Genomic DNA, 27076 nt, shown 5'->3' with positions numbered 1-27076 from the left:
GCCCTGGCCCTGTGGTTCCGCAAACTCCCGGCTCATCTCTGAAGCTCGTGTTTTTGTTTCCTTTTGTTTCTGAGACAGGGCTTCACTACGGAGCCATGACTGGCCCTGGCCTAGAACTCACTTGGTAAACCAGGCTGGCCTCAGAGATTCAGAGGTTTACATCGCCATGCCTGAAGAGAGCCTCTTTCTCTCTCTCTCTCTCTCTCTCTCTCTCTCTCTCTCTCTCTCTCTCTCTCTCTGTTTTTTTTTTTTTTTTTTTTTTTTTTGAAGCTGGGGACCAACCCAGGGCCTTGCGCTTGCTAGGCAAGCGCTCTACCACTGAGCTAAATCCCCAACCCCTTTTTTCTCTCTCTTGTTCATGTGTATGTACACATGTGTGTGCATTTGCAAATGCTGGGATTAAAACTCAGGACTGGGGGCTGGAGAGATGACTCAGCGGTTAAGAGCACTGACTGCTCTTCCAGAGGTCCTGAGTTCAATTCCCAGCAACCACATGGTGGCTCACAACCATCTGTAATGAGATCTGATGCCTCTTCCGGTGTGTCTGTGTACTCACATACATTAAATAAATAAAATAAATCTTTAAAAACAAAACAAAACAAAACAAAAAAGTCACTAAGGACTGATGAATGCCAAGTACATGCTCTATAATCAAACCACACCCGGGGCTGGAGAGATGGCTCAGCGGTTAAGAGCACTGGCTGCTCCTCCAGAGGTCCTGAGTTCAATTCCCAGCAACTCCATGGTGGCTCACAACCTGACCTGATCTGATCTGATGCCCTCTTCTGTCATGCAGGCATATAGGCAAATAGAGCATTTATATACACAAACAAATAAATAACTCTTTAAAAACACAACCCACCTTACCCATTTAGCCAGTGCTTTGTAGCAGGACCCATGATTAGGAGTGGAGTAGGAGAGTCTTGGGAAATAAACAGTCAGTAAAGCGCTTGCTGTGTGAACATAAGGACCTGAGTTTCGATCCTCTGCTCCCACATGAGAGGCAAGTGTGCCCCGGCCAGTGGTGTGAACACCTTTGATCCCAGCACTCGGGTGGCAGAGGGCAGGCAGATCTCTGTGAGTTCAAGGCCAGTCTGATCTACACAGGGAGTTTCACGTCAGCTGAGGCTGTGCAACAGAGACCATGTCTCAAAAATAAGTTAATAAATAAAATGAATAAAATGTGTTTTGGTCACGTAGAGGGTGACCGAGGTCTGTGTGCTACTTAGGGCTGTGCATGACCTCAGAGCGGCCCTCGGGGGAAGGAGGTAAGAATGTGGAGAAGGGTGGGTTCTGTCACACTGCTGGCTCGTGGGACCTCCCTTAGGGTACTCAGACCTCAGCGTCCACACCTCGTTCTTTTACTCTGGGCAGGACATCGGCAATGCCTGCCCTGGTGCCAAGAGGCTGAGTAGGCCTCCACCGGAGCAGGGAACTTGGAATCATACCAGACTGGACTGTTGGGAGGGAGCCAGGCATGGAAGCCTCTCGGCATGGCTCTTCATAGCGCGCCTCTTCAGTAGCTCTCAGGATCTGAGAGGACTGCTAGGTCCCGCTCTTGTTCCAGAATCAGGGTAGAAGCTTTGGGGAAATAACCTGGGGCCTTTCTCACTCCATGTCCCCTTTCCCAGGTCTCAAGAACTTTTGCAACATGGACACACCCCAGGGAGTACAGGCAACAGGCAAAGCCCAGTGGTCACTTCTCTCTGTCTCCCTAGGGGGAGCCAGAGTCCACTGAAGCAAGGCATCCCTGACTAGGCTCCACTGACAGGTGCTTGTTGAAGTCCTACAGGGCCAGAAGTCTGAGAAGGCTTCATGGAGGGGGTGTTATCTGGAATATTTAAAGACTCTGTGAACACTGTCCAGGCACATCAGCTGCAGACACTTTACGGGTAGAAACAAAGCCGGGATGTGTCCTCTGAAAGAAGCTGGAAGAGCAGCAAGGCACCACCACTGCCACCGCCGCTGCCGACATCAGACGTAAGACTTCTCTGTGTAGCGATGGAACAGAACTTGCTCTATTTACCAGGCTGACCTCCAACTCACAGAGATCCCCTGTCTGCTTAGTGCTGGGATTGGAGAGTCAGCCACCACAGCTAGGCTGTGCTTAAGAGTGGAACTCCAGGGCTGGAGAGATGGCTCAGTGGTTAAGAGCACTGACTGCTCTTCCAGAGGTCCTGAGTTCAATTCCCAGCAACCACACGGTGGCTTACAACCATCTGTAATGGGATCTGATGCCCTCTTCTGGTGTGTCTGAAAACAGCAACATACAGTGTACTTATATATAATAAATAAATAAATCTTTGAGAGAGAGAGAGAGAGAGAGAGAGAGAGAGGAACTCCAGGGCTCGGGGACTACTTGGCTTGGGAGAGGAAGAAAATGCAACCGGAAAAGGCCAGGAATCCAGCTAAGGCCTCTGGGGGCAACATCTATGCTTTAAATATCTCAGTTCTTATCCTGCAAATTAAACAGGTTGTTTTGCCTGGCTGTCTCCCAGCAAGGGAACAATATGGTTTGGTTTTTTTTTTAAATCACAATCTTCCTAGGAGCTTAGGAGATTTTTTTCATGAGTTGAGTGTCAACAAGTTAATGAAGAAATTGAATTTATTGGTATTCACAGGCTAAACCCACTCAGAGGAGTCACACTTGAACCGTAAGCCCCAAGTCCAAAGAGAAGGGAAGGGTCCATCCAGCCCTCATACACACCCAGCCCCCAGCTGCCCTTCCCTGGCTTCCCCTGGCCCAGGCAGGGAGTGGCAGCAGGTACACGGGTGGGTATCCTACTTTCCACCTCTGTGGGTTTCTTCCGCTCTTGGCTGCTACAGAGCAGGTTTGGGGAGACAGAAGTCTGAATTCTGGTGTGGGGATGAGAATTTACACCAGCTTACTAGGGAGGGTAAATTCCCAGAGAGAGGGCTGGGCCAGCCCTAAACCCTACCATCCCAGCCTCCTCTTCCTGCTTCTTTGTTTATTATGATACCTTCTGCCTCCCAGGGAAGAGAACCCCTGTTAGAGTAGATGCTGGGTAAATTCTTAGAGAGCACTGCAGGTGAGTGGCCTACAGGGGGGTCCTGGTGTAACTTTTTTAAATTCTTATTTTTAATGATGGTTTTTAAATGTTTTAACCTTTTTTGTAACCCACCACCCACCAGAGGTAGTGGAAACGAAAGGGTCTGGGAAAAAAGGACCTGTTTAGAAAGGTTCTTTGGAACAACTCCTGTCAGGGTTGTCTGGAAATCAGCAGTTCACTTCACAGGTTAGCAGGCAGCGGCAGCTCGATCCACTCGCAAACACCTCACAGATACATCAGCAGTCCAGTTCAGTAGAGTCAGGTTAGCAACAGCAGTGACTCGACCTAGCAGACAGCTAGGCCTCAGCCTTGGCACACGTCAACAAGAGGACCTGGAGGCACACCAGGAGAAGTTCTCAGCCGAGCCTCTCTCAGGGAAGTGAGGATCAGCAAAGATTTGAGACCCACGAGTATTGCACAGCTAGCTGTACCAGCAAGCCAAGCTCTGACTCCCTCACTCCATAGAGTCCTATTTATACCCTCCAAACATCACGTGACCTCCAATGCCTTGCCTCAGCTCCTGCATCCAATCAGTCTTTAAAAGCAGCAACAAGGGGTTGGGGATTTAGCTCAGTGGTAGAGCGCTTGCCTAACAAGCACAAGGCCCTGGATTCGGTCCCCAGCTCCGGGAAAAAAAAAAAAAAAAGCAGCAACAAATTGCACCCCCAGATGTTTTTTGGTGTTTCTGTGGAGTCCCGACAAATGGATCTCAACTATGCAGTATGAGGCAGACCAATACATGTGTTGTTAGCAAAGAATCCTTCATCATGCGTCCTTTCAAGTGCTTGCTTTAGCAGAACACCCTCTCTCCTGTGTCCACTTTAGCAAAACATTCCTTCACGTGTTTGCCCCAGCAAAACACCATCCAACCGACCTTCCAGAGAACCCTTAAGTTTCCACTTCACCCTGGGGCAGGGGAACAGGGAGGCTGGCTATTCTCATCATCGGCCCAGCACTCGTTAATGAACTCAGGTGACTTCTACACGTCTGCGGGCCCTAGTTTCCTTATCTGAGAAATGGCAGTCTGGAAACAGGGTGGGGCCAGAGGGAAAGACTTAGGCTCTTAGGCTTCGGAGTGCAGATGGTATTTACTGTGGGTCTCTGGGCAAGTCCTTTCCCAGTCACAGCCTCAGTTTTTCCTTATACAAAATGAGCAGGGGGTAGGGGTGCAGGGCAGGGGTAAGGCTGTTATCTGCTGCTTTGTTATGCATCTGCCTGCTCTGCTTTAGGAGAGGAACTGGCAGACTCTTTCAGAGAAGCTGTGAGTGTCAGGAGATAACTGAAGGGGGAAGTGGTTATGGCGGGGTGCCTTTGAGGAGCCCCCTTTCCTGACCACGCCCAAGAGGTTCCTCCCAGTTCTCTCTGGCACAGTTGCCCAGGCTGCTTGCTGGGACTGAGAGCAGACAAAGGAACTGGAGAGAAGCTGGGAACTTTGGAGGGGATAAGACGTGGGTCAAACGGATGACTTGGAACAAAACAGTCCTGAGTTGAGTCCCACTTCCACTGTTACTAGCTGAATGGCCACAGGCAAACAAACCGACAAAAACTGGCTCCTTGGTGCTGTTGGGGCCCGATAATAGTCACTTCATCACTGATTGGAGGCTGCCGTGGGGGTAATATCTCTAAGGGGGTCAGGCATGCTGTAGGGTGCCAAGGTGCCTTCAATTCCTCCCTGCAGAAGATTTCAGCTTCCACAGCAGGAAGACTTTTACCACCTACGATGCAGATAGACCCTCATTCAAGATGGGACAACAACGCAGTAACTGTCCCTGGTGCCGGGTGGTACAGGTCCTGCAATTGAACCAATCTCAAGGGGCATCATGCTGCATCTGAGTCCACTGCCCACATGTATGGCATCCACTGGGCCTCAAAAAAAGGCGTGGGTCACCCTTACTGTGGGATTACACAAGATGCTCCTTTTTTTCCCCCACTGACAATCTTCCTGGGCCCTCAAGCTCAAGCTGTGTCTGTGGACAGCTCTCTTGCCCTTTGGTTGGTCGGTTGGTTTTATGAGACAGGGTTTCACTGTGCAGCCCTGGCTGTTCTGGAATTCTCTCTGTAGACCAGACTGGCTTTGATCTCACAGAGATCACCTGCCTCTGCCTCCTGAGTGCTGGGATTTAAGGCCCACGCCACCACCTGTATCCTATTTGTTTCTTGTAACGTGTGTTTTCCACCCAAACCTCTGTAATGGGCTTCTTGTCTATCCCATTGCCTCAAACCTAGGAAGATATAATTTTTTTTTCTTCCACGAGACAAGAAGGCTGTGAAACAGAGGCTTCCTATCATTTGTTGAACAGTCTATTTGTCCAAAGCCCTAACGTATTATTTTATAAACATTTTTAGCTTTATTTCATGTGTGTGGGTGTTTTGCCTGTAACCATATATGTGCACCGTGTATGTGCCTGGTGCCTGTGTGGGTCAGGAGAGTGCCTGGAATCCCCTGGAACTACAGTTACCAATGCGATGAGCCACCATGTGGGTGCTGGGAACCAAACCAGGGTCCTTTGGAAGAGCAGCAAATGCCAAATGCTCTTAACAGCTGTGCTGTCTCTCGAACCCCAAGCTCCACCATAATAAATGATTATGAAACATGGTCCTAACCTCAGATTCCCAAAGTCTGTTTCAGGGTCCTCTAAGGTTTATACCAACTTAGTCACTATTTCATACTAGGACGTTAAAGGTCCTTGGTGAATTCGAAGCTGGGATACTCTTGTAACCCAAAAAGCCGAGGTTTCTGGAGGTCCTTCAAGGAGTAGATAGGAAGTTTTCAGTAGAAGTGCTTCTCAGCTCCATGGGCAACTTTTGGGTGGACGGAGGATAAGTTCAGCAAGGCTTCCCAGCAAGCGACGCTATAAGGAAAGCAGCTTGTCAACGCTCAGACCTCTACCAGCAGGAACGTTACATGTGATACCTATTACTACTCACAATGTTTTGACACCTCACCCCCTCCCCAACCTCCCTGCTCCGCGTCCATTCATTCACTAGATCCCTGCAGGGCGGGGTCGTCCTGTTTCCTATCCCTGGCCTGGGCACACATCCTACGAGCGCCTGCAGTGAGTATTCAACAGTGTTTGGCCCGAATAGGGGCACAGGCTGTTCCGGAAGTGGACAGTGTCAGAGGTTCTAGCCGGAGAGGAGGGAGGGAGAGCCACTGGGGAGCTTCATTGCCCCAGGGCCGAGGGTGGAGCCTTTCCCAGTCGGGAAAGGGCTGGGCCCAGCCTACATGTGAGGGCAGGACAGAGTGACTGCCAGCGCTCCCTTGAGAAGTCTGGGTGTAGCACGCTGCCGGTTGAATTCCCAGGATCCTTCTGTGACCTGTGAGCCGAGGATTACTGGGTACCCCAGATTCCCAGAACCCAGTCCGGGATTGCAGATCTGTAAGGACCGTGAAAGATTAAGCAAAGATTTCTCTCTGGACTTAAGATTTCCGGAACAGGACGTCCAGCCCATCTCCGGATCCCGGCTGGATCCACACCTTCAGCCTCGTGCCCTGTCCCGGGTCTCCCGCGCCCGGCGTCCCGCGCTTGAGCGCCCCCGCATGGCGGGGCCGTGTCCGGGGGCCGGGGTTCTAGAACGGGCGGGCAGCTGCTGGCAGGACCCTCTGGCGGAGGCGCTGAGCCGGGGCCGCTCGTCTCCTGCGGTCGCCAGTCGGGGCTGCGCGCGGAGCCGGCCTCTCAGTGTGGTCTATGTGTTGACCCGCGAGCCTGGACCCGGGGTGGAGCCCGGGTCGGGAACCGAGGCAGAGCCGCTGCCGCTGCGATGCCTGCGCGAGGCCTGTGCTCAGCTCCAGAGCACGCGGCCACCCCCGCAACTGCGCAGCCTGCCCTTTGCGACGCTGGCGCTAGGCGACACCGCTGCGCTAGACTCCTTCTACAACGCGGGTGAGAGCCTCGGGGCGGGGCTTGAGCCTGGGCGGGACAAGGGGCGGAGCTCGAAGACCCCAGGCCGGGAGGGCGTGGGTACGAGGTCTACGGAGTTACGGTAAACTAAAGCCGGACTTGAGGGACAATAGGGAAATTTAATAGATTATGGATGTGGTAGGGCTTGAGACTGGATTTGGGGCTCCACGCCTGGCTCCTGAGCAGGAGTTTAAGTGTTCTGTGAGCATGGTGTCAAGCAGGTGGGGCGGGGCAGGCGAACTCTAAGGGGCGGGGCTGGGGAGAGGCGGGGCTGAGGGAGGGGCAGAGCTGTGGTTCTCTGCGTAAACGGGAGAACTCATTTTTCAGGATGATCTCACGTTGGACTTTTGAGGGTGAATCAGGCCTGAGGCGGAAGTTCGGTCTATGGCAAGAGGCCATCTCTACAGGGTTGGGGTTGATAAGTCCTAACTTTACTACATCCCACACGGGGCTAAAGGGGCGGAAATGGAAGCGCTGAGGCAACCCTTCGGGACTGGATTATTGGAGAGAGGGATTGTGTTTGGAGACTAGGAGACTAGGAAAGAAAATGGACAGGGTAGAGGTGGGTCTAGAAGAGAGACAGGGAGTCCAGGGGCGAGGTCGGAAGATGGCTATTCCTCTCTTTTCCACCTACCCGGATGCTCCACCCCATCCCTATTTGTTCATCCCAGAGTCAGAGAGCCGTGTATCCTGGACATCTGCTAAATTGTAGCTTAAAAATGAAGGCTGATCCGATCAGACCACAGATAAAGTCATGGACTCATCCCCGATGACTCATACAGTCCCCTCCCTCGTGGACACTGCCACTTAAAGATGGCTGGTTATAGTAAGCTACACAAACACACATAAAAGCACAACATTGTCTTCACACAGGACGGTGCAGATCACCCTCAAGGGCCGGGCTTCAAGGCTGGAGAGATGGCCTAGAGGTTAAGAGCACTTGCTGCTCCCAGCATGCACATGGGGTGCTCATAACCACCTATAACTTTATCTCCAGAGGATCCCCATGCTGTCTTCTATCATACACTCACACCAACACACGCATTCATATAAATAAAATGAGAGAGAGAGAGAGAGAGAAAGAGGCACCACCACTTATCTCCGTCCTGGGACTTCTAGGCTCTCGGTGCAATGGGGGTCTCTGGGCATCTTCTGTAACACCACCATTCCGAGTATTGTGAAAACATCATTGGGAGGGAAGCTCTCTAGAGCAGCACTGAACTTGGCATCAGGGGCAGGCAAGGCAAGCAACTCTAGGCTCCTTCACCACTGAGCTGTGCTCGACGCTCAGGTCTACACTTCTGTGTCCACAGACGTAGTGGTGCTGGAGGTGAGCAACTCCCTGGCACAGCCTTCTTTGTTCTACCACCTCGGCGTGCGTGAGAGCTTCAGCATGACCAACAATGTGCTCCTCTGTTCCCAGGCAGAACTCCCTGACCTGCAGGCCCTTCGTGTAAGTGGCCAGGTGGCTGGGGGACAGGGGTGGGGTAGGGGACGGGGGATGGGGACAGGGGCAGGGGCAGGGAGACAGTTGCAGAGTTGAGGTAAGGCCTTCTCAGAATGCCAGTATCTGATTGTCTGCCTCCTGCAGGAGGATGTTTTCCAGAAGAACTCGGTGAGCAGAATCTACCCCTCTAACCGATATTATAACCTCTGACCTTTACTAACCTTCCCAGCCTCCTCACTCATCCCTGACATCAGTGCGACCCTCTGTTCCATGTAGCCTCCTCTTGTGAAGTGCGGCTCTTTTTTGCTATTCCTTCCTCGCCGGTACTAATCTCTAGTCACTCTCTAACCCGGTGCTGACCTGCCTGCGTGTGACCTCCGCTAATTGCTGCCCTTCTTCCCACCAGGATTGCGTTGGCAGCTACACACTGATTCCTTACGTTGTGACAGCCACTGGCCGGGTCTTATGTGGCGATGCAGGCCTCCTGAGGGGCATAGCCGATGGGCTAGTACAGGCTGGGGTGGGCACTGAGGCCCTCCTCACGCCCCTGGTGGGCCGGCTTGTCCGTCTGTTGGAGGCCACACCCACAGACTCTTGGTAATGGGGCTCAAGGGAATGGGGGTTCCAGATAGAGGCAGTATGTTGGGGCTGAGGGACAGGCTCTCTCTCTCTCTCTCTCTCTCTCTCTCTCTCTCTCTCTCTCTCTCTCTCTCTCTCTCTCTCTCTCTCTCTCTCTCTCTCTCCTGGTCTTGGGCATCAGCGGCTACTTCCGGGAGACCATTCGTCAGGATATCCGGAAGGCACGGGAGCGGTTCAGCGGGCAGCAGCTGAGGCAGGAGCTGGCTCGCCTGCAGCGGAGGCTGGACAGCGTAGAGCTGTTGAGCCCCGACATCATCATGAATCTGCTTCTGTCATACCGCGACGTCCAGGTGTGTGGCGTTCTGAGAGGCCGTGGCATAAGCTATAACTCCAGCACTCAAGCGGTTGCATCAGGAAGGGCAGGAGTTTGAGGTCATCCTGTTTACAAGCCAGTCTGAGGCCAGCCTAGGCTTCAAGGGATCCTGTGTGTAAACCTAAGTAGGAGATGGAGAAAGAGCGATCACTGTGTGACAGCCATTGGTTGCCAGACAGATACAAGTTCAGCTCCTGACTGAGCCTCACTGGTGGCTTTAAGTAAATTGTGAGCCTCTATTTATTTATTTTTAAAAAAAAAAAAAGGGTTGGGGATTTAGCTCAGTGGTAGAGGCTTGCCTAGCAAGCGCAAGGCCCTGGGTTCGGTCCCCAGCTCGAAAAAAAGAAAAAAAGAAACAAAACAAAACAAAACAAAACATGGTCAGTCTCACTGTGCACTCCTGGCTAGCCTGGAACTCCATATGTAGACTAGGCTGTCTAACATAGCCAACTGTCTCTGCCCTATGAGTGCTGGACTAAAGGTGTGTCCCACCACATCTGGCTTTATTGTATTTTTTTTAAAGATGTATTTTATTTTTTAATTGTGCATATGCATATGTGTCTGAGTTGGGGTTTGTACATTGTGTGTACAGTTACCTGTGGAAGACAGGCGAGAGTGTTGGATCCTTTGGGACTGGAGTTAAAAGAGGCTGTGAGCTTCCTGTTGTGGGTTCTGGGGCCTGAACTGCAGTCCTCTGGAAGAGCAGCCAGCACTCTTAACTCCTGTTACTTATCTCTTCCACCCACATTTCCTTATTTTTGAGGGATGGTGTCGTCACTGCCTCACAGGGCATCGGCGAGGTTAGAAACACCCAGTGTGGGATGCATAGTGGGTTCCCCACGAAGGTGTGGTCTGTGAATCTTCTTGGCCCTGAGGGAGGTACGCAAAGTCTTCGGGTTGTGGGCAGTAGGATTTTCCCTTCAAACTGAGAGTAGTTACACATGTCTTAAATCCCAGCCCTCTGGAGGCAGAGGCAGGAGGATCTCTGAGAGCTCAAGGCCAGCCTGCTCTACAGAGTGAGTTCCAGGATGGCTAGGACTAGCCTGTCTCAGAAAACAAAACCCACCAAACGAACACAAAAAGATTTTTCTTCTGTGTCAAGGGCTCACGGAGCTGATGCGTGTTCCCTCACACAGGACTACTCCGCCATCATTGAGCTGGTGGAGACGCTGCAGGCTTTGCCCACCTGTGATGTGGCCGAACAGCACAATGTCTGCTTCCACTACACGTTTGCCCTCAACAGGTGGGTAGTGGGGCAAGGCCAGAGTCAGAGTCACAGGAAGCCTCTGTGACCTGCTGAGCAAGAGCTGGGACTGCTGCTCCTCAGGGAGTTTACTGACCTGGGTCCTAATGTCAAGAGGTTTCCGTTGGTCTGGGCTCATGATGCCTGGTGGGGACAGAGGAGGTGGCATCCCCTTGATAGGGTCTTAGCTGTCCAAGGTTGCTACTCCTTGAGTTGTTTGCAACCGGAAATCCCTTCCGCCTGGTGTCACTAACGCTAGAGATCAATGCTTCCCAGGGTTAGTGTGGTTTGAGGCTCATTAATAGTAAGTCCTCAGAGCACGCTCCTCTGCCTTAGGAGGAACAGGCCTGGGGACCGTGAGAAGGCCCTGGCTGTCCTTCTGCCATTGGTGAAGCATGAAGGCCCCGTGGCTCCAGACCTGTACTGCATGTGTGGTCGTATCTACAAGGACATGTTCTTCAGCTCCGGCTTCCAAAGTGCCGGGCACCTGGAGCAGGCCTATCATTGGTAACTCACACGAGAGCGTGTGTAGAGGGCTTAGCGATGGGGATGAGGGGTGGGATTGCGGGCATCCGTTCAGCCCTGTATCCCCTGCCCGATCTGACCCCAGGTACCGCAAGGCATTTGATGTGGAGCCCAGCCTACACTCGGGCATCAATGCAGCTGTGCTGCTCATTGCAGCCGGGAAACATTTTGACGACTCTGAGGAGCTCCAGCTGATAGGTGAGGCCCACGGTACCAGCACTGGGTCCAGAGGGACTTAAGGAGAGGGCAAGGAAGGAGCCCTGGGAGGGAAGAAGTCTCAAAGCTGACTCGTGGGCTTTGAGACTGATCCGTGCCTAACCACACTGGAGGCCTCATACCTGCCTGAGGGGTCAGGAGCCTCTGAGTGCCCCTCTTCTCAAGCCTCTACTTCCGGGTGTCATACTTAACATCTATGTGCCCTGTGCCACTCTTACCGCCGAGATCTTGCTACACCCACCTGTTGGCCCAGACCTACGTTCATGTCCACACTCCTATGCGTGCGGACTACAGTGGGACCCACACTGGAGCCATACTCACCCCGGCACCCACACTCAATTGAGCCTGTGCTGCCCCTCCCCCAGGCATGAAGCTGGGCTGCCTGTTAGCCCGCAAAGGCTGTGTGGAGAAGATGCAGTATTACTGGGACGTGGGGTTCTACCTGGGAGCCCAGATTCTTGCCAATGACCCCATCCAGGTGGTGCTGGCTGCAGAACAACTATACAAGCTCAATGCCCCCATATGGTAGGTGGCCCCTTCTTCACCCCTGCACCTAGTCCATTGGCACCCCTCCCCGAGACATGACCCCAATACGTCGACACCACTATGATACCCAGTGCCCGTGTTCTGCTCTGCTCATGGTGCCCGATGCCCATATTCTGACACCGTGCAGCTGGGTGGCCCCAGCTGGCCCTGGGGCCAACGCTGTCTGTGCATTTAGGTACTTGGTGTCAGTGATGGAGACCTTCTTACTGTACCAGCATTTCAGACCCACACCAGAGCCCTCGGGGGGACCCCTGCTGCGAGCTTACTTCTGGCTACACTTCTTGCTACAATCCTGCCAGCCTTTCAAGGCGGCCCCTCCTCAGGAGGACCAGTGCCTGGTGAGGCCAGTGGGACCTAGGGACCCAGGGACCCAGGGACAAGGAATGCCCATTATGACAGATCCCTCCCCTACTGCGTACAGGTGCTGGTGCTGGAGATAAACAAGGTTCTGCTGCCTGCCAGACTTGAGATTCGGGGAGCAGACCCCATGAGCGCAGTAACCCTAAGCTTGCTGGAGCCAGAGACTCAGGTGAGCTCCCTTCGAGATCCTTTACTCACGGATCTGCATTTCTTTCTCCTCTCCTCTCTCGTCCCAGCACCTCCACAATTGTCCCTTTCTTCTCACAGGATGATCCTTCCAGCTGGACCTTCCCAGTCACCTCCATCTGTGGGATCAGGTGAGAGGCAGAACCTTCTGGCAAGCAAGCCCCTGTGCCACTAAGCCTGGTATTCATTGGCCCCTCTCCTTCCCTAGCGCCTCCAAGCTGGACCAGCGCTGCTGCTTCCTGTACGCACTTCCTCCGGCCCAGGACGTCCAGTTGTGCTTTCCCAGCGTAGAGCGCTGCCAGTGGTGCGCTTGACCTTTCTGAGTTGGGGCCGGGATGCCCAGGGGACCGAGGGGAAGAAGAGAGGGACGAAATGGAACTGGTGCTCTTGGGGGATGGATCCTAGCCAGATTGCCCCTTTAGCTGTTTTGCCCTCTTCAGGTTCTGTAGCCAAATTCAGGTCTTGGTGATGAATCCAGATTCCTCAGCGCCCACTGAGGAGGCAGAAGGCACAAGGGAGGTGCTGGAGGTAAGGCTGTGGGACTGGGGCTTGGAGGAGAGCGAGGGGTGAGGGGCCCTGCCGAACCGGATGCTCTATGTCCTACAGTTTGATTATGAATATTCGGAGACGGGTGAGCGGCTGGTGCTGGGCAAAGGCACGTATGGGGTGGTGTATGCTGGCCGCGACAGGCACACGAGGGTACGAATCGCCATCAAAGAGATCCCAGAGAGAGATAGCAGGTGAGGTGCGATAGTTTACACAGGTCTGGGGACTGAGGAGGGTGGCTGTGGACAGGTTACGTGTGTGTGTGTGTGTGTGTGTGTGTGTGTGTGTGTGTGTGTGTGTGTGTGTGTTGAGGACACGTGAGAATTGAGCGGCCGTGGACATGGAAAGATAGCTGTTTAGTGGCTGGACTTGGGTTGGTGGCCCTTACAGCAGGGCAGATAAGATAGGTTTGTGGACAGGGTGTTGATTCTGGAGGCATGGTCTTATGGTACTGTGGGAGGTTATCTCTGCTCACATCTGCCCATTGCTCTCTCCTCAACACTCCAGATTCTCGCAGCCTCTGCACGAAGAGATCGCTCTCCACAAACGCCTTCGTCACAAGAATATAGTGCGCTATTTGGGCTCAGCCAGCCAGGGCGGCTACCTCAAGATCTTCATGGAGGAAGTGCCTGGAGGTACCAACCCTGCGTGGGAGGGGAGTGAAACCTGAGGTGTGGGAGCGTGGGAATGGAGCCAGACAGGGGTGGCAAACCCTAAGGGGAAATGAACTCCAATGTGGGTGGGTGTCACCTAGAATTAGCTGACAGGGTGCAGTTGGTGATGGGAGAATGGGTCATGACAGTGGGTGTGCTTGGACCTTTGAACGGAGATGTGGTCGAGTAAGTGGACGTCAACTATAAACTTGAATTGTCTCTGCCCAGGCAGCCTGTCCTCCTTGCTTAGGTCAGTGTGGGGACCCCTAAAGGACAACGAGAGTACTATTAGCTTCTACACACGTCAGATCCTGCAAGGACTCAGCTACCTCCATGAGAACCGCATTGTTCACCGAGACATCAAGGTGAGCCCCGTGGCTGGTCTGGGTGTGTGGAGACACAGTACCAGACTGAAGCTGGCAGTAATGGCGGGAGAGAGCACACCTTTGCAAAGGGTGGGGGACCCATCAAAGAGGTCCCTCAGAGGAGAAAAAGTCCTGTCTGTAGAAGAGCAGACACAAGCTCCTATACTGGGCTGTCAGGGAGAAGACGGTCATAGAGGTGACTCAGGATGTAATCTCAGGAGATTCAGGGGCCAGGGATGGGGCGGTCTGGCTCATAGCAGGATTCAATCCCAGTGTCCCCTTCAATCAGGGGGACAATGTACTGATCAACACCTTCAGTGGGCTGCTCAAGATTTCTGACTTTGGCACCTCCAAGCGGCTGGCAGGCATCACACCCTGCACGGAGACATTCACAGGTAAGGGAGGGTGGGGTGGGGGTGTGGAGCTCTTGGAGACTTCTGGGAAACGGAGTTTCTTCTGGCCACCGAGTTACAGTTCTAATGGTGAATGGAATCTGGCTGGAGACAGATGACTAGATCCAGGGACAGCTGGTAAGGGTCTGGACTCAAGGTTGGATGACTAAATGAAGACAACCGTAACATCTAAAACAGATGCAAGGCCGTGTGTGCTGGGGGTGTGAAGTGGGCCGGTAGAATTTGAAGGGAGGATGATGTAATGTCAGGCGCAACCTGGAACCCTCCTGTGGCTGTTGGATGAACAGCATACAGCCTAGCATGAAGAATGGAAGCTTGGCAGGTGATGGGGCCTAGGTGGACGGTGACACTCAAGAGAGGAGTGTGATGACGACTATTTGAGGTGATAGTCTCAGCATGCGTGCGGGTGGCCAGCAGATGGTGGAGACAATGGAAGCCAACGCTGGCCTTGTCCCTATTCATGATCTAGGGACCCTGCAGTATATGGCCCCAGAAATCATTGACCAGGGCCCACGAGGATATGGAAAGGCAGCTGACATCTGGTCTCTGGGCTGCACCGTGATCGAGATGGCCACAGGTCGGCCGCCCTTCCACGAACTAGGGAGCCCGCAGGCTGCCATGTTTCAGGTGAGTCTCTCAGGGGTGTGGCCTGCGGAGGGTGGGCGGAGCCAGACGGGACCTCCAGCACATCCAATCCGATCGCGGGCTTACCCATCTGCCCCACCTCCACAGGTGGGCATGTACAAGGTACATCCACCAGTGCCAAGTTCCCTGTCAGCTGAGGCCCAAGCCTTCCTCCTCCGAACTTTTGAGCCAGATCCCCGCCTCCGAGCCAGTGCCCAAGAGCTGTTGGGAGACCCCTTCCTGCAACCAGGGAAGAGGAGCCGCAGCCCTGGCTCTCCTCGGCACACTCCCCGGCCCTCAGGTGCTATGAGGGTGGAGGGAGGCAACTTAGTGAAGGGCAAAGGGGTTGGCAAGGTGAGCAGACTAACAGCTTGTTCTTTCCTCAGGCACCCCTTCCAGTACTTCCAGTCCTTCAGCTAACTCAGCTACACAGTCTCAGACATTCCCAAGGCCCCAGGCACCCTCTCAGCACCCACCCAGCCCTCCGAAGCGCTGCCTCAGTTATGGGGACACCAGTCAGCTCCGGTGAGCGCCTAGGGTCCTGGAGTGGGTTCTCTTTGTCTAGTTTTGCCTTTGTATTCAATTTCCTCCAGAAAAAGGCCTCTCTGGGTCGCAAACACCCTGACGGCTTACAAGGACGATATCTATTACCTGCTGCCCTCTCCTAGATGCCTGTGACATTCACTCTGCCAACCCCCAGATGGGCTTAATTCCTATTATCCCCGTGAAGTAGGAATAAAAGAGCCAAGATTCAAACCCTGCAGCAGAGATGGCTGCATGGCGTTGCCCACCCTCCATCTGATGCCCCTCATTGTGCCCAGTGTGCCCGAGGAATCCGCTGCCGAGGAACCCGCGTCCCCAGAAGAGAGTTCAGGCTTGAGCCTGCTGCACCAGGAGAGCAAGCGCCGAGCCATGCTGGCTGCAGTGCTGGAACAGGAGGTGCCCACACTAGCAGAGAATCTCCTGGATCAGGAACAGGTGGACGGCCCGCCCCAGCGCCCCCTGGTGGTCGAGCTGGGATAAGAATTTATGGTCCAACGGCGAGCATCTCTGTTGACTGCGGATGCGACGCCCCCCTCTTTTTAGGATTCTCAACTCAGCAGGAATCATGTGGAACTTCTGCTTCGGTGCCTCGGGGCACAAATCCATACTCCTAACCGCCGGCAGCTGGCCCAGGAGCTGCGGGCCCTGCAAGCTCAACTGCGGGCCCAGAGTCTGAGCCCTACGCTTTTGAAGGGGCCGCTCTTCGCCTTTCCAGACGCGGTGAGGAAGCTACCTCAAAGTTAGGGCTGTGCAATAACAGGTCGTGAGCAAGATCTTAATGTTCCAGGGTTCTGTGACTTCCAGGAAGACGCATGTCCAGTCCCACCCTTGACCCCAAGTCCGCCCACCTCTCTCTTAGCCTGCAGCACACTTTCTAGGGCTTTGCAACTCGAACCCCACCTTTGTTTGAGATTCAACTGTGTCAACCGCGCCTTCCTTCCCTCCCCAGGTGAAGCAGATCCTCCGCAGACGCCAGATCCGCCCACACTGGATGTTCGTGTTGGACTCGCTGCTCAGCCGGGCAGTCCGGGCGGCGCTGGCCGTGCTGGACGCGGGTAGGAGGAGTTGGATCCCCGCCAGCTGACCAGTGTGTGGGGTGTGGCCCTGGGGGGCGTGGCGAACATGAAATTGGTAGTTAGCGGCCTTCCCTTCTTTCTGGCCGTCTGGGGTCCTAAACAGGCGTCACGCCCACCTTAAGCTCAATCTACTCGAATTGGTAGAGGCAGAGAAGAAAGCGGTCTCACCGAAGTCAGAGGAGTGGAGTCAAGGGGAGTCCCAGCAGAAACCGCTGGAGAGCCAGCCGCCGCTGCAGAGTCAGCTCCCACCAGAGCAGGAACCTCCATCCCTGATGATACAGCTGGGTCTCTTGCGAGCTGAGACTGACAGGTGAAGCCTCCTGGAGTCACCCGGATAAGCTGCAGTGGCTTCAACCCACAGGTCATTCCATTCTCCGCCCTCTACCTTCCCACAGGCTTCGGGACATTCTGGCTGAGAAGGAACGTGAGTGCCAGGCCCTCGTGCAACAGGCCCTGCATCGGGTGCACGCAGAGACCAGGACGTATGCCCTGGCTTCAGAGACCCCGGGTGAGCAGACTTGACTGGGAAATGGTGACGATAAGGCCTCCTCGAGCAGAGGACACCTTTGCCCCCCTCTCATCACCTGCCTTTTTGACAGCCACTCTCCCAAAGGACCAGAAACTGGTGCAGTGGCTACAGGACCTGAGTGTAGATCCAGCCACTATCCAAACGGTGAGCACCCCACCCCCTGCCCCCAACCAAAGGCAGTTGGAGGACTGAGGAGTCCTCCAACTATTCAAATTAGCTCGATGCTTCGAAGATACTCAATAGTGGAAGAGCCCTTAGGACGCACCTCTCATTTATATGGATGGGAAACTTGGGTCACAAAGGGGCCACCTGCCTGGGAATTCTCCTAGAAAGAAGCAATAACCCGAGCTTCTAGTTGTATTTCTATACAACTTGGTCTTACCCTGTTTCTGTGGCTCTCCGTTCACAACCAGCTCCTGAGCCATAGCTTTACCCTTCAAACCCTGCTCACCTGTGCCACTCAGGATGACCTCGTCTACACCAGAATCAGGTACATCTTGGGTCCTCCGGCGGTACCCGCTAGCAATATGCGGGCATCCCCTGCCCTCTGGGCCTGCCTTGATTCCTCCCTGAAAACCACTGGGGAACAAGTTCTCCTGGGCATAGCGGTTCCTAACGAGAGAGCGGGGGCTGCCTTCTGGCTGAATTACATTCATCCCTGATGTCCCCAGGGGAGGGATGGTATGCAGAATTTGGAGAGCCATCTTGGCACAGCGAGCAGGAGCCACGTCGGTCACCCCTGGACCCCGGGATGCTGAGTGATGACATCAACGGACACAGACACGGATGGATGAACAGAGGCAACACAAGCAGCTTTTGACACACCCGTCCCAGAACCTAGGAGCAAACTGCAGGGCCCAGGACGAACCCCAGTGGGTGGAACTAACTAGGGAGGCACCCAAAAGACACTACATACGACCAAAGACTATTAAACAGAACACTTGCTACCATACTTGTCTTGGCAACTTCAGAAGGGTATATGTGGGGGCAGGGAGTGTCCACGGAGCAGCCCCTTGAGGTCTCCATGCCTGAGTGATCTCTTTTCATTCCCTGGGCTCTTTTTTTTTTAAAGATTTATTTATTTATTTATTTATATGAGTACTCTGTCACTGTCTTCAGACACACCAGAAGAGGGCATCAGATCCCATTACAGATGGATGTGAGCCACCATGTGGTGGCTGGGAATTGAACTCACGACCTCTGGAAGAGCAGGTGGTGCTCTTAACCACTGAGCCATCCCTCCAGCCCCCCTGGGCTCTTTCAAGCTAATGCCTTACCACCCAGACTCCATACCCAGTTGAGTAGGCAGTAGCTCTGTAAACAGACTTTATTGACTCTCGCGATGGGTGTGCTTCAGGTGGGGATCCACAGAGGGGTTTGACAAGGCTATGCCCTGGGGACCAGGTTGGTTCTGAGGGGCAGAAGGCCATCCACCCACTCACAGGGCTGCTCCAGGAGTGTCTGCCATAGCTGCTTCTCCTCGGGTGTGGAGTCCATCCAGGGCACCTGAAGCCCATAACTACTGCCTGGATGTGGGTGAGCCAAAGGGGAGGATACTGTTACCTTGGAGACCTCAGGTCCCAAGAACAGCTTTCTGGTCCCAGATTATGCACGGAGCTAGGGAAGGGTAATGACATATCCAAGGTCACCCACTGAGCCCGTGTCTCCAAGCTTGGGTCCCCTCAAGGGCCTGCTCTGCTCACCGGTACCAAGGCTGAGACGTGTGCCCCCCAGCTGTCGACTGGCCAGGGCCCCATGGTCCCACAGGGAGAGCTCAGCACAGGCCTGGTGTAGGTCAGCAGGCCCAAAGCCATCATAAACCATGGTGTGGTTGAACACAGGGCTGAGACTTCGTCGAACCACTCTTGTGCGTTGGCGGCTGGCCCGACTGTCATCGGGCAGCACTGAGCTGTGACAGGGCAATAGATGAGGGCTAGGTTTGGCAATCCACACCCTAACACTCCCCACCTAAGCCAGCCCGGCAACATGTCATGTCCACGTTCCCTGGCCCCTGCCTGAGATCAGGTCTCTAGCCTTCTGTGTTTCGGTACCTTTACACCAATCTTTTCTTAAGGCTTCTTACTTGAAACTGATAACTCTTCCCAGGATTCCAGAGGGAAGTCTCTGAAATTCAATTCTGCTATTTTCTGGCCCAATAACTTTCACTATTCCCTGCCCACCCCTTTAGTTTCCAAAGCCCCGACCACTCTGCAGAATAAAATACTATTACTCTGATAAACTAACAGAACGGAAACCAGAACAGGAGTCCGAAGTCAGAGCGGTCTACCTCCGTTTCACTCCTGGGAGGTGAGGTAACACCCGAAACACCCAGAAACGCTTTTAGAGGTTCTGCAAAGCTTACTTTGAAAACTGCGGGGCTGGGGTGTAGCTCAGGGGTAGAACTTTTTTTTTTCTTTTTGCTTAGGGTGCTTGAAGCATTGCAGTCAGTCTCCAGGATGTTAAAAGACAACTACAAGCACTAACCATTGAACCACAAGCTCAGAGCCAGGCTCCATCGCTTGTCCTTCCAAGAGTTCCATGGAGGGACCCTTGCGGTCTTTGCATCATAGTGCATAGTAGGTGCACAGCCTCCGCAGAATGCAGCCTGTGCTGGCTAATGTTATATCAACTCGACACAAACTGGAGCAGTGGTCCTCAACCTCCCTAACGCTGCGGTCCCTTAATACAGCTCCTCAGGGCGTGGGGACACCCGATGGTGGAATTATTTTATTGCTACTTCGTAACTGTGATTTTGCTACTGTTCTGAATTATACTGTAAATAATCTGATACTTGCAACCCGCGGGTTGAGAACCACTTGACCTAGAGTCATCTGAGAGGAGGGGTCCCAACAAAGAAAATGGCTCCATAGGATCACATGGGCAAGCCCTTAGAGCGTTTCCTTAACCTCTGATTGATGTGGGAGGGCCCAGTCCACTGTGGGTGGGGCCACCCCAGGCTGGAAATCTTGGAGTCTATAAGAAAGGCTAAGCAAGCCTTGAAGAGCAACCCATGAGGAGTAAGCCAGTAAGCAGCACTCCTCTGTGGTTCTGCATCAGTTCCTGCCTTCAGGTTCCTGCCCTATTTGAGTTCCTGTCCTGACTTCCTTCAGTTATAGACTACAGTGTGGAGATGTGAGTCAAACAAGCCCTTTCCCCCCACAACCTGCTTTTTGGTCATAATGTTTCACCGAAGTAAGAAGTTAGAAACACTAACTGTATATAGCCTCTTAGTTTCCCTGACTCCATTTTTGTTGTTATTACACAAGGTCTCACCGTGTAGCGTTGACTGACCTGGAACTAGCTATTGTAGACCAGGCTGGCCTGGAACTCAGAGAGACACACCTGCCTCTGCCTCCCCAGTGCTGGGATTAAAAATGCACACCACTATGCCTCGTCTGAACTTTTATTTTATCTTGAGACAGGGTCTTGTGTATCCCATGACCTTGAACTGATGTTCCTGCCTCCGATCCTAGTTTAAGTAGGTTGTCAGGGATCAACCCAGAGCCTCTTGCAACAGTCCCAACCCCCAACTCCAACCCTCTGCCTGGCTGATCACTTCCGCCCTACTTAGGCTGACTGATCTTGGCTGAAGAGACAGGTTGGTCAGAGGACCAGAGCAGAAGGGACCGAGTGACTCATCTTAGGCCGCCTCTCACCATTGAATGTAAGTGTCCAAGGATCCTGGCCGCAGTGGTACGAGGCCCTGAGCTTCCTTTATCCAGAAATGTAGCTCCCCACTTGGAGGCTGCCCTCCTCCTATGGGGACACACCAGTTCAGACCACCCCTTCCCGGAACAGGTTTCCCACCTCCCAGGGCCAGTCCAGCTTGACCTCTCGCTTGGCAGTCACTTACCCTCTGAGCCGGCAGGGACATACTTGAGGGACAGAGACAGCAGTCCACGGCTGGGGAGCTCGTCTGGAGATATGGGAACCTGAAAAGGCCAGGAGTGGGTGTGTCAGGATTAAGTATGAGAAAGGCATTGGGGACAGGGCCTCTACTGAGGAGCCCAATGGCAACGTTCCCCAGGAAGAGGTGCCCTGGCTGGGGAGCCTGGGCTAATGGTAAGAGTACGAGGCCAAGTGAGGCTCTGCGACGCGAAGGGGTCTGGGTCTGGCGCATAAAGAAGGAATATCTGTGACTGCGCACCAGCCCTTACCCGAGGCTGCAGGGGGAGCCAAGTAGCCTCAGAGTCCCAGTTCCACGTGTCTAGGGGCACCTCCACCTCTCCCAGAAAGATGTTGCGACCCAGACTTTCACGGTGCCACACGGACAGGCTCAGCACGCGTCCTGGGAGATCGGCCTGCTGGACAGAGTGCTGGGGACAGGAGGTGAGTTTCAGTGGCGTGCCCTGGAGGCCCTGGAGTCGCTGTGGCTCACCTGTTGACTGGAGATGGTCTCCCCATGCTCTTTTCCCGGACGGAATCCCGATTCACCGTTAACTGGGGTCTCACTATCATCCTCTAGCACAAATTGCTGGGCTTTGGACTGCGCTAACCATTAGGCTGTCTTGTCATCCCTCCCACAGAACAAGGACTGGACCCATTAGGAAAATTAAATAACTCGGCAGCCGTTGCCACTCACCCCACCGAAAAGGGTACCCCGTTCATTTGCAGGGATGGCAAAACCCTTGACGCCTCCCTCACCCGCAGAGTCTCGTTGAAGATCGGGTTCAGATTCCGTTTCTTCACCGATGTCTTGCGCTTGTTCTGCTTATCCGGGAGGAGGTAGCTTTTCACGTAGCTGGGCAAAGGACGTGAAGGCTGGAGGTAAGGAAGAGCCCTTCCAGAGCTGTGTCCAGCTCTGGGGTCTTCCCCAGTCACTATCCAGAACATGCGGCATCCATGCGGATCCCATGCGGCATCCAACTTAAGACGCCTCCCAATAATATTGTTGCGCCCGTTCTGAGGAGGAGGAAACTAAGGCCAAGGCAAGTTAAGTGGTAGACTGGGTGATGGTGCCCCCCAGCCCAGCCCCCCGGCCTCCTGCAGCCCACCTCTGAGGTTGGCACTCACGGATCGGAGCGGCGACGCCGGGCAGCGGCCAGGCCCTGGCACTGGATCACTTGTACCCGCAGCTCGCCGGTGCCAGGCTCGTAGCGCAGGGAGAAGAGCACGGAGCCGCGCACCTGCACCGGGCCTGCCTCCGCCTCCCCGGACAAGCTCTTCAGGCTGCCACTGAGCTGTGGGCAGGATGGGCGGAGGTCAGGGTCCCCACAGGGAAGCTTCCCACTATGAGATTTGCCTGGGTACCCAGTCCTTCCCTAGTCCTTCACCGTAGAAGAATTGAGGCTCGACACAGAGGAACTGCTGCTGAGCATGCGGTCGAGAGAGGGGCCGAGCCCGGGGGTCTCTTCTCCATTCTCCAGGACCTTGGAAGTCGTCTTGATCTGGAGAGGGGAGAAGCAACAGGGGCACCCTCTACTTTTCTGGACCGTGCAGGAGTTGGAGGTGGGGGTGGTTCACTGACCGGTCCCATTCCCAGGGCAGCTACACTCTCAGTCTGGAATCCGCTCCCGGTCTTGTGAACAGCCACTGGCTACTCCCTCCTACCTGGGCTGGAGTTGGCCACGACTCCTGCTCCGCCTCCTGCTCAGGATCCAGCTCTGGGTCCGCTTCTGCCACCTGCACACCCCCTTGGCCAGGGGCTGGAGTGGGGTACAAGCTGCTGAGAGAGCCCCTCTCCCGTGTGTCCCCAAGCAAACCTGGAGGGACTTGTTCCCAACTCTAATCACCTGTCAGCTTCAGGCCCCAGTGGTGACCTAGAGTTGTCCCTGAAGGCCAAGCAGGGGGACCCAGGAAGAAGAGGAAGGTGAGCATGATGGTTGGGGTCATTAAAAATGGCCTCTGATACCCTCAACCGCCTAAGCTCCCCAGTACACCCTCCCGCTCACCTTCCTGGTCCTGGGGCTCCTCCTCCTGACTGGAAACCTTTGTGGGTACATATGGTGAGGAGAAATCAGGCTCCTGAAGAAAGCAGAGGAGAGAGGTCAAAGTGGGGGTTAACAAGAAAGGGATCAAGGGTTATGCTGGGGTCAGAGGTCAAAGACTCCAGCCTGCTTACCTCCGTGTCAGAGTAGGGCTGCCCTCAGGGCAGGGCTAGCTACCAGCTGCAGGACCAGTCAAGCCTGTACTTCACACCCTGGCATCCCAAGGCCTGTCTCTCCTGCTGTGCCTGCCTGACTCCTAGGTTCAGGTGGTGGGGGCCATAATATGAGTCCCTGGCCTCAGCCCCACCCGCTTCAGTCCAACCACAATTTTATTTTTGATAGTAAACTGACTTTGTATCCCGTGTGTAGCTGAGGATCAACTCCTGATCCTCCTGTTTCTACCTCCTGAGTGTCAGGATCAAAGGTGTTCACCCATGCCGGGTCTATGCAGTGTGGGGGATCAAACCCAGAGCATCACACGTGTTAAGCAAGCACTCCATCAACTGAGCTACATCTTTTCTGTTTGGTTCTCAAGACAGGGTTTCCCTGTGTAGTCCCGGATTCTGAAACTCTAGAGTTGTTAAAAACTCGAGGCTGGCCTCAAGCTCACAGAGATCCTCCTGTCTCTGCCTCCCAAATGCACCCACCACCAGGGTCCTGCATGCTTCCTTACTCTTTGGGGTTCTTGTTCGTTTGCTTTTAGATTTATTTCTCTTATGTAAGTACAAACACAGTAAAATAGGGCATTGGTTCCCATTACAGTGGTTGTGAGCCACCATGTGGTTGCTGGGAATTGAACTCAGGGTCTCTGGAAGAGCAGTCAGTGCTCTTAATACATGAGCTATTTCTCCAGTCCCTATATCCTCATTTTTAAAAAATATTTATTTTATGTATATGCGTATACTATAGCTGTCCTCAGACACACCAGAAGAGGGCATCAGATCCTATTACAGATGGTTGTGAGCCACCATGTGGTTGCTGGGAATTGAACTCAGGGTCTCTGGAAGAGCAGTCGGTGCTCTTAACCACTGAGCCATCTCTCCAGCCCTTACATCCTCATTCTTAAGAGCTGGAATTACAAATTTTTTTTTTTTTTTTTGGTTCTTTTTTTCGGAGCTGGGGACCGAACCCAGGGCCTTGCACTTCTTAGGCAAGCGCTCTACCACTGAGCTAAATCCCCAACCCTGGAATTACAAATTTTCTTAGAAGCTAGGTGTAAGCCACAGGTTGATCAAGAAGGTGGGGAAGCCCAGAGACAGAAGAGACTTGTCCAGGTCTCCTGGTCCCAGTTGTGGGGTTCATTCACCCCCATTTGGAACCATGGTGTGCTTGCTAGTAACTCAGCCAGTCGCTGGGTACTCACTTGGTTCTCAGTGTATGTCTCTGGAGCAGCCACCTTGATGGAGACCCTGGAAGGAGGAAGCCAGAGTTTTCAAGGCTGGGTGACTGCCGGTCCCCCTCTCCTCTAGGAGCTTCCTCCTCACCTGGGCTCTGCCTCTTCTATGGCGTCTTCGCCAGCAGCCTCTCCATCACCATCACTTCCCAGAGCCTGGTCCCCTGGGCTCAGGTGAGAGATTCTGTGAGCCTGCATTCTCAGGAAGCCCCAGACTGGCCATGACCCACAGGACAGACGCCCTTCCACCTCTTAGATCCCACAGACAGGCAGGGCCGCTCAGACATTCAGTATGGAGGCAGCCAGGACTCGAACCCAGGGCCCAGTCCTGCCCATTGACAGTCTGCACCCTTGGCTTGCCAGGGCGTTCCCTCCCTGCCTCAGGTCTCCTCTCACCCTTAGAGCTCTTCTTCCTTCGGATAGAAGCCCGGACGAGGTCAGAACCAAAATGGGCGTGGTGGTGCCGCTGGGAGCGTGCTTCTTGGAACCAGTCCCCTGTCAGGATCTTTAGCTGCCAGGGGTCTGCCAGTGAGGCCCTAAGCTTGCTAGATGACAATAGAGGACACAGCTGTCACGACTCATCCAACCAACATCCCTGACACCTGCTCTGGACCAGGGACCAGGGACTCAACAGCAGATTACATTTGACCTTGTCCTGGAGTCACTGAAGCTACTAAGGAGACAGGATCCAGAATGGACGAGCACAGTGATGGGGTAAGAGTTCTGTAGGAATGAATCCAGGAAGACTCCCCAGAGCACTCCCGGAGCTGGGGGACCCGAACCCACGGCCTTGGCTTCCCTAGGCAAGCGCTCTACCACTGAGCTAAATCCCCAGCCCGTGGCACTTTTTATTTAAAGAATAAATTGGAATTCTCCAGGTTGAGAGGTGTAGTAATCGCTATTCATCAAGTGGTTATCGTGGGCCATGCCTGGTCCTTTATTTTGCACATTACATGGAACACCTATATGTTCCCATGTATGTGGTCACATGCATGTGGAGGTCAGAGGCTGAAAGTGTCCATCTTTCTCTAGTTCTCTCCATTCTGTATACTGAGGCAAGGTCTCTCTCTCACTTGAACCCCGAGCTCAGGGACTTGGTGAGTCTAGCTAGCCAGCTTGCCCCAGCAATCCCCTATCACCATCGTCAAAGTGCTGGGACTACGGGTGGGTCACCCTATCACCCTGGCATTGATGTGGGTGCTGGAGAACTGAACTCTATTTCTCAAGTCTACGCAGTGAGCGTTTTATCCACTGAACCATCTCTCTGCCCCCTTAGCTTATGTTTTAGCGGAGAAAGGGGAGCTTCAAGGTCAAAGTAGCTGCCCAAGTTACACACTGTCCCTAGACACTGCTTGTCACTATTGAGGTCCTCTGCCGCTGGTGAGAAGTAAAGTCAAAAGTATTCAGGGATTAGGGAACACACTTGTGGGTATAGCAGGTTTACGTGTATCTGGGTGGAGCTTATAGGGAAATGGGGAGCCAGGGATCAATCAGGGAGATCTATGGACACAGTTAAAGGCTTTGGACACTGGGTTCTAAGAGCTGAGGGAGGGTCCAGAAGGGTACTTAAGGACAGGCAGGCAGTATCTGTCCACCAAAGTGTCCTGTCCCAAGGTGGTAGCCAGAGTGGAAAAACCCAGAGACAGGAAGGCTAGGGACTTGTTACAGGTTTGAGAGAAGTGATGAGCTCTGAGCTAGCCAAGGTCAATGGAGACCAAAGGGTAGCACAAAACCAACCAGACCCAGTGGTCAGCATCCGAGGACCCGGGATCCCTTCCTTCTGGCTGATGGCTGTCCTGTCTCACCTGACCCGCCCTTCCTCCAGCTGGCGTAGGTGGGCATCTCGTTTGAGGACATCAGAGATGGCCTCCTGTTCCTCCTCTGTCAAGAAGCTGAGGTCCAGCAATCCCTCAGCTTCAGCTCCTGGTCCATGTGCCATGGGGAGGGAGGGCAGGGCCCAAAGCCTCTCCTGAGATGGGTGGCCTCTCTGGGGCATCAGCTGGGGTTGCGCCCCAGTTGGGCATGTGTAGCCTCCTGCAGATAGACCAAGGGCTGATCAGTGTCTCTCAAATGCACAGCACCACACCGGAACCAGCCGCCGGTTGTCTCTCAAGCGTATACATGAGTAATAGGGATTCGAAGGAAGGCCAGGTCAAGGTGAGGTGGGTGTAAGTGATGCACTCTGAGATATCTATATCTGTATCTGTATCTATATCTATCTATCTATCTATCTATCTATCTATCTATCTATCTATCTATCTACCTATTATCTATCTATCTATCTATCTATCTATCTATCTATCTACCTATCTATCTGTCTATGTATGTGCACATGCTCCTAAGGATGAATTATAGAGTATCACAAGACAGTAAACACTGCATGGTCATATGGGTACACTGATACCTGGACAAAGACAGTTACATGCACAGAAGAAACTATGCATGCACACACACACACACACACACACACACACACACACATGCACACACATATGCACATGCACACACATATGCACATGCACACACATATGCACATGCACACAGACATGCACACACACA

At 53.6% G+C, this 27076-nt stretch overlaps 2 protein-coding genes across 2 annotated transcripts; one reads left to right on the top strand and one right to left on the bottom strand.

Moving 5' to 3' along the window:
- Window positions 1–6339: 6339 nt before the first annotated feature.
- Window positions 6340–18149, top strand: Map3k6 (mitogen-activated protein kinase kinase kinase 6). Its single transcript, XM_032896584.1, has 28 exons — window positions 6340–6955; window positions 8287–8426; window positions 8827–9017; window positions 9181–9349; window positions 10509–10615; window positions 10952–11122; window positions 11226–11338; window positions 11722–11881; window positions 12078–12240; window positions 12324–12431; window positions 12530–12579; window positions 12657–12752; window positions 12889–12976; window positions 13055–13188; window positions 13502–13629; window positions 13876–14012; window positions 14302–14407; window positions 14895–15052; window positions 15158–15350; window positions 15436–15574; window positions 15871–16027; window positions 16136–16312; window positions 16542–16647; window positions 16813–16978; window positions 17064–17176; window positions 17268–17341; window positions 17611–17687; window positions 17869–18149. The coding sequence occupies exons 1-28, from the start codon at window positions 6613–6615 to the stop codon at window positions 17957–17959; spliced, it is 3855 nt and encodes a 1284-aa protein (XP_032752475.1). The 5' UTR covers window positions 6340–6612; the 3' UTR covers window positions 17960–18149.
- Window positions 18150–18510: 361 nt separating this feature from the next.
- Window positions 18511–26551, bottom strand: Sytl1 (synaptotagmin like 1). Its single transcript, XM_032896574.1, has 14 exons — window positions 26323–26551; window positions 24914–25062; window positions 24609–24681; window positions 24488–24533; window positions 23089–23161; window positions 22748–22842; window positions 22471–22584; window positions 22211–22377; window positions 21842–21938; window positions 21355–21513; window positions 21051–21129; window positions 20854–20953; window positions 18901–19106; window positions 18511–18723 (listed from the first exon to the last, which is right to left on the bottom strand). The coding sequence occupies exons 1-14, from the start codon at window positions 26511–26513 to the stop codon at window positions 18584–18586; spliced, it is 1689 nt and encodes a 562-aa protein (XP_032752465.1). The 5' UTR covers window positions 26514–26551; the 3' UTR covers window positions 18511–18583.
- Between the last annotated feature and the right edge of the window lie 525 nt (window positions 26552–27076).

The sequence above is a fragment of the Rattus rattus genome, chromosome 1 (genome assembly GCF_011064425.1).
Source record: "Rattus rattus isolate New Zealand chromosome 1, Rrattus_CSIRO_v1, whole genome shotgun sequence".
Classification (NCBI taxonomy): Eukaryota; Metazoa; Chordata; class Mammalia; order Rodentia; family Muridae; genus Rattus; species Rattus rattus.
This window is presented reverse-complemented; position numbering and strand designations above follow the sequence as displayed.

Excerpts from the sequence above, each read along its gene's own strand:
- Map3k6 (XM_032896584.1), top strand. The coding sequence starts at position 6,613 with ATGGCGGGGCCGTGTCCGGGGGCCGGGGTTCTAGAACGGGCGGGCAGC. Across the intron at positions 13,630-13,875 it reads CATGGAGGAAGTGCCTGGAG|GCAGCCTGTCCTCCTTGCTT; the intron begins GTACCAACCCTG and ends GTCTCTGCCCAG. Across the intron at positions 15,053-15,157 it reads CGCAGGCTGCCATGTTTCAG|GTGGGCATGTACAAGGTACA; the intron begins GTGAGTCTCTCA and ends CCACCTCCACAG.
- Sytl1 (XM_032896574.1), bottom strand. The coding sequence starts at position 26,513 with ATGCCCCAGAGAGGCCACCCATCTCAGGAGAGGCTTTGGGCCCTGCCC. Across the intron at positions 22,843-23,088 it reads GGAGCCCCAGGACCAGGAAG|CCCCTGGCCAAGGGGGTGTG; the intron begins GTGAGCGGGAGG and ends ACCCCACTCCAG. Across the intron at positions 21,130-21,354 it reads GGCTCCCCCTGCAGCCTCGG|GTTCCCATATCTCCAGACGA; the intron begins GTAAGGGCTGGT and ends TGGCCTTTTCAG.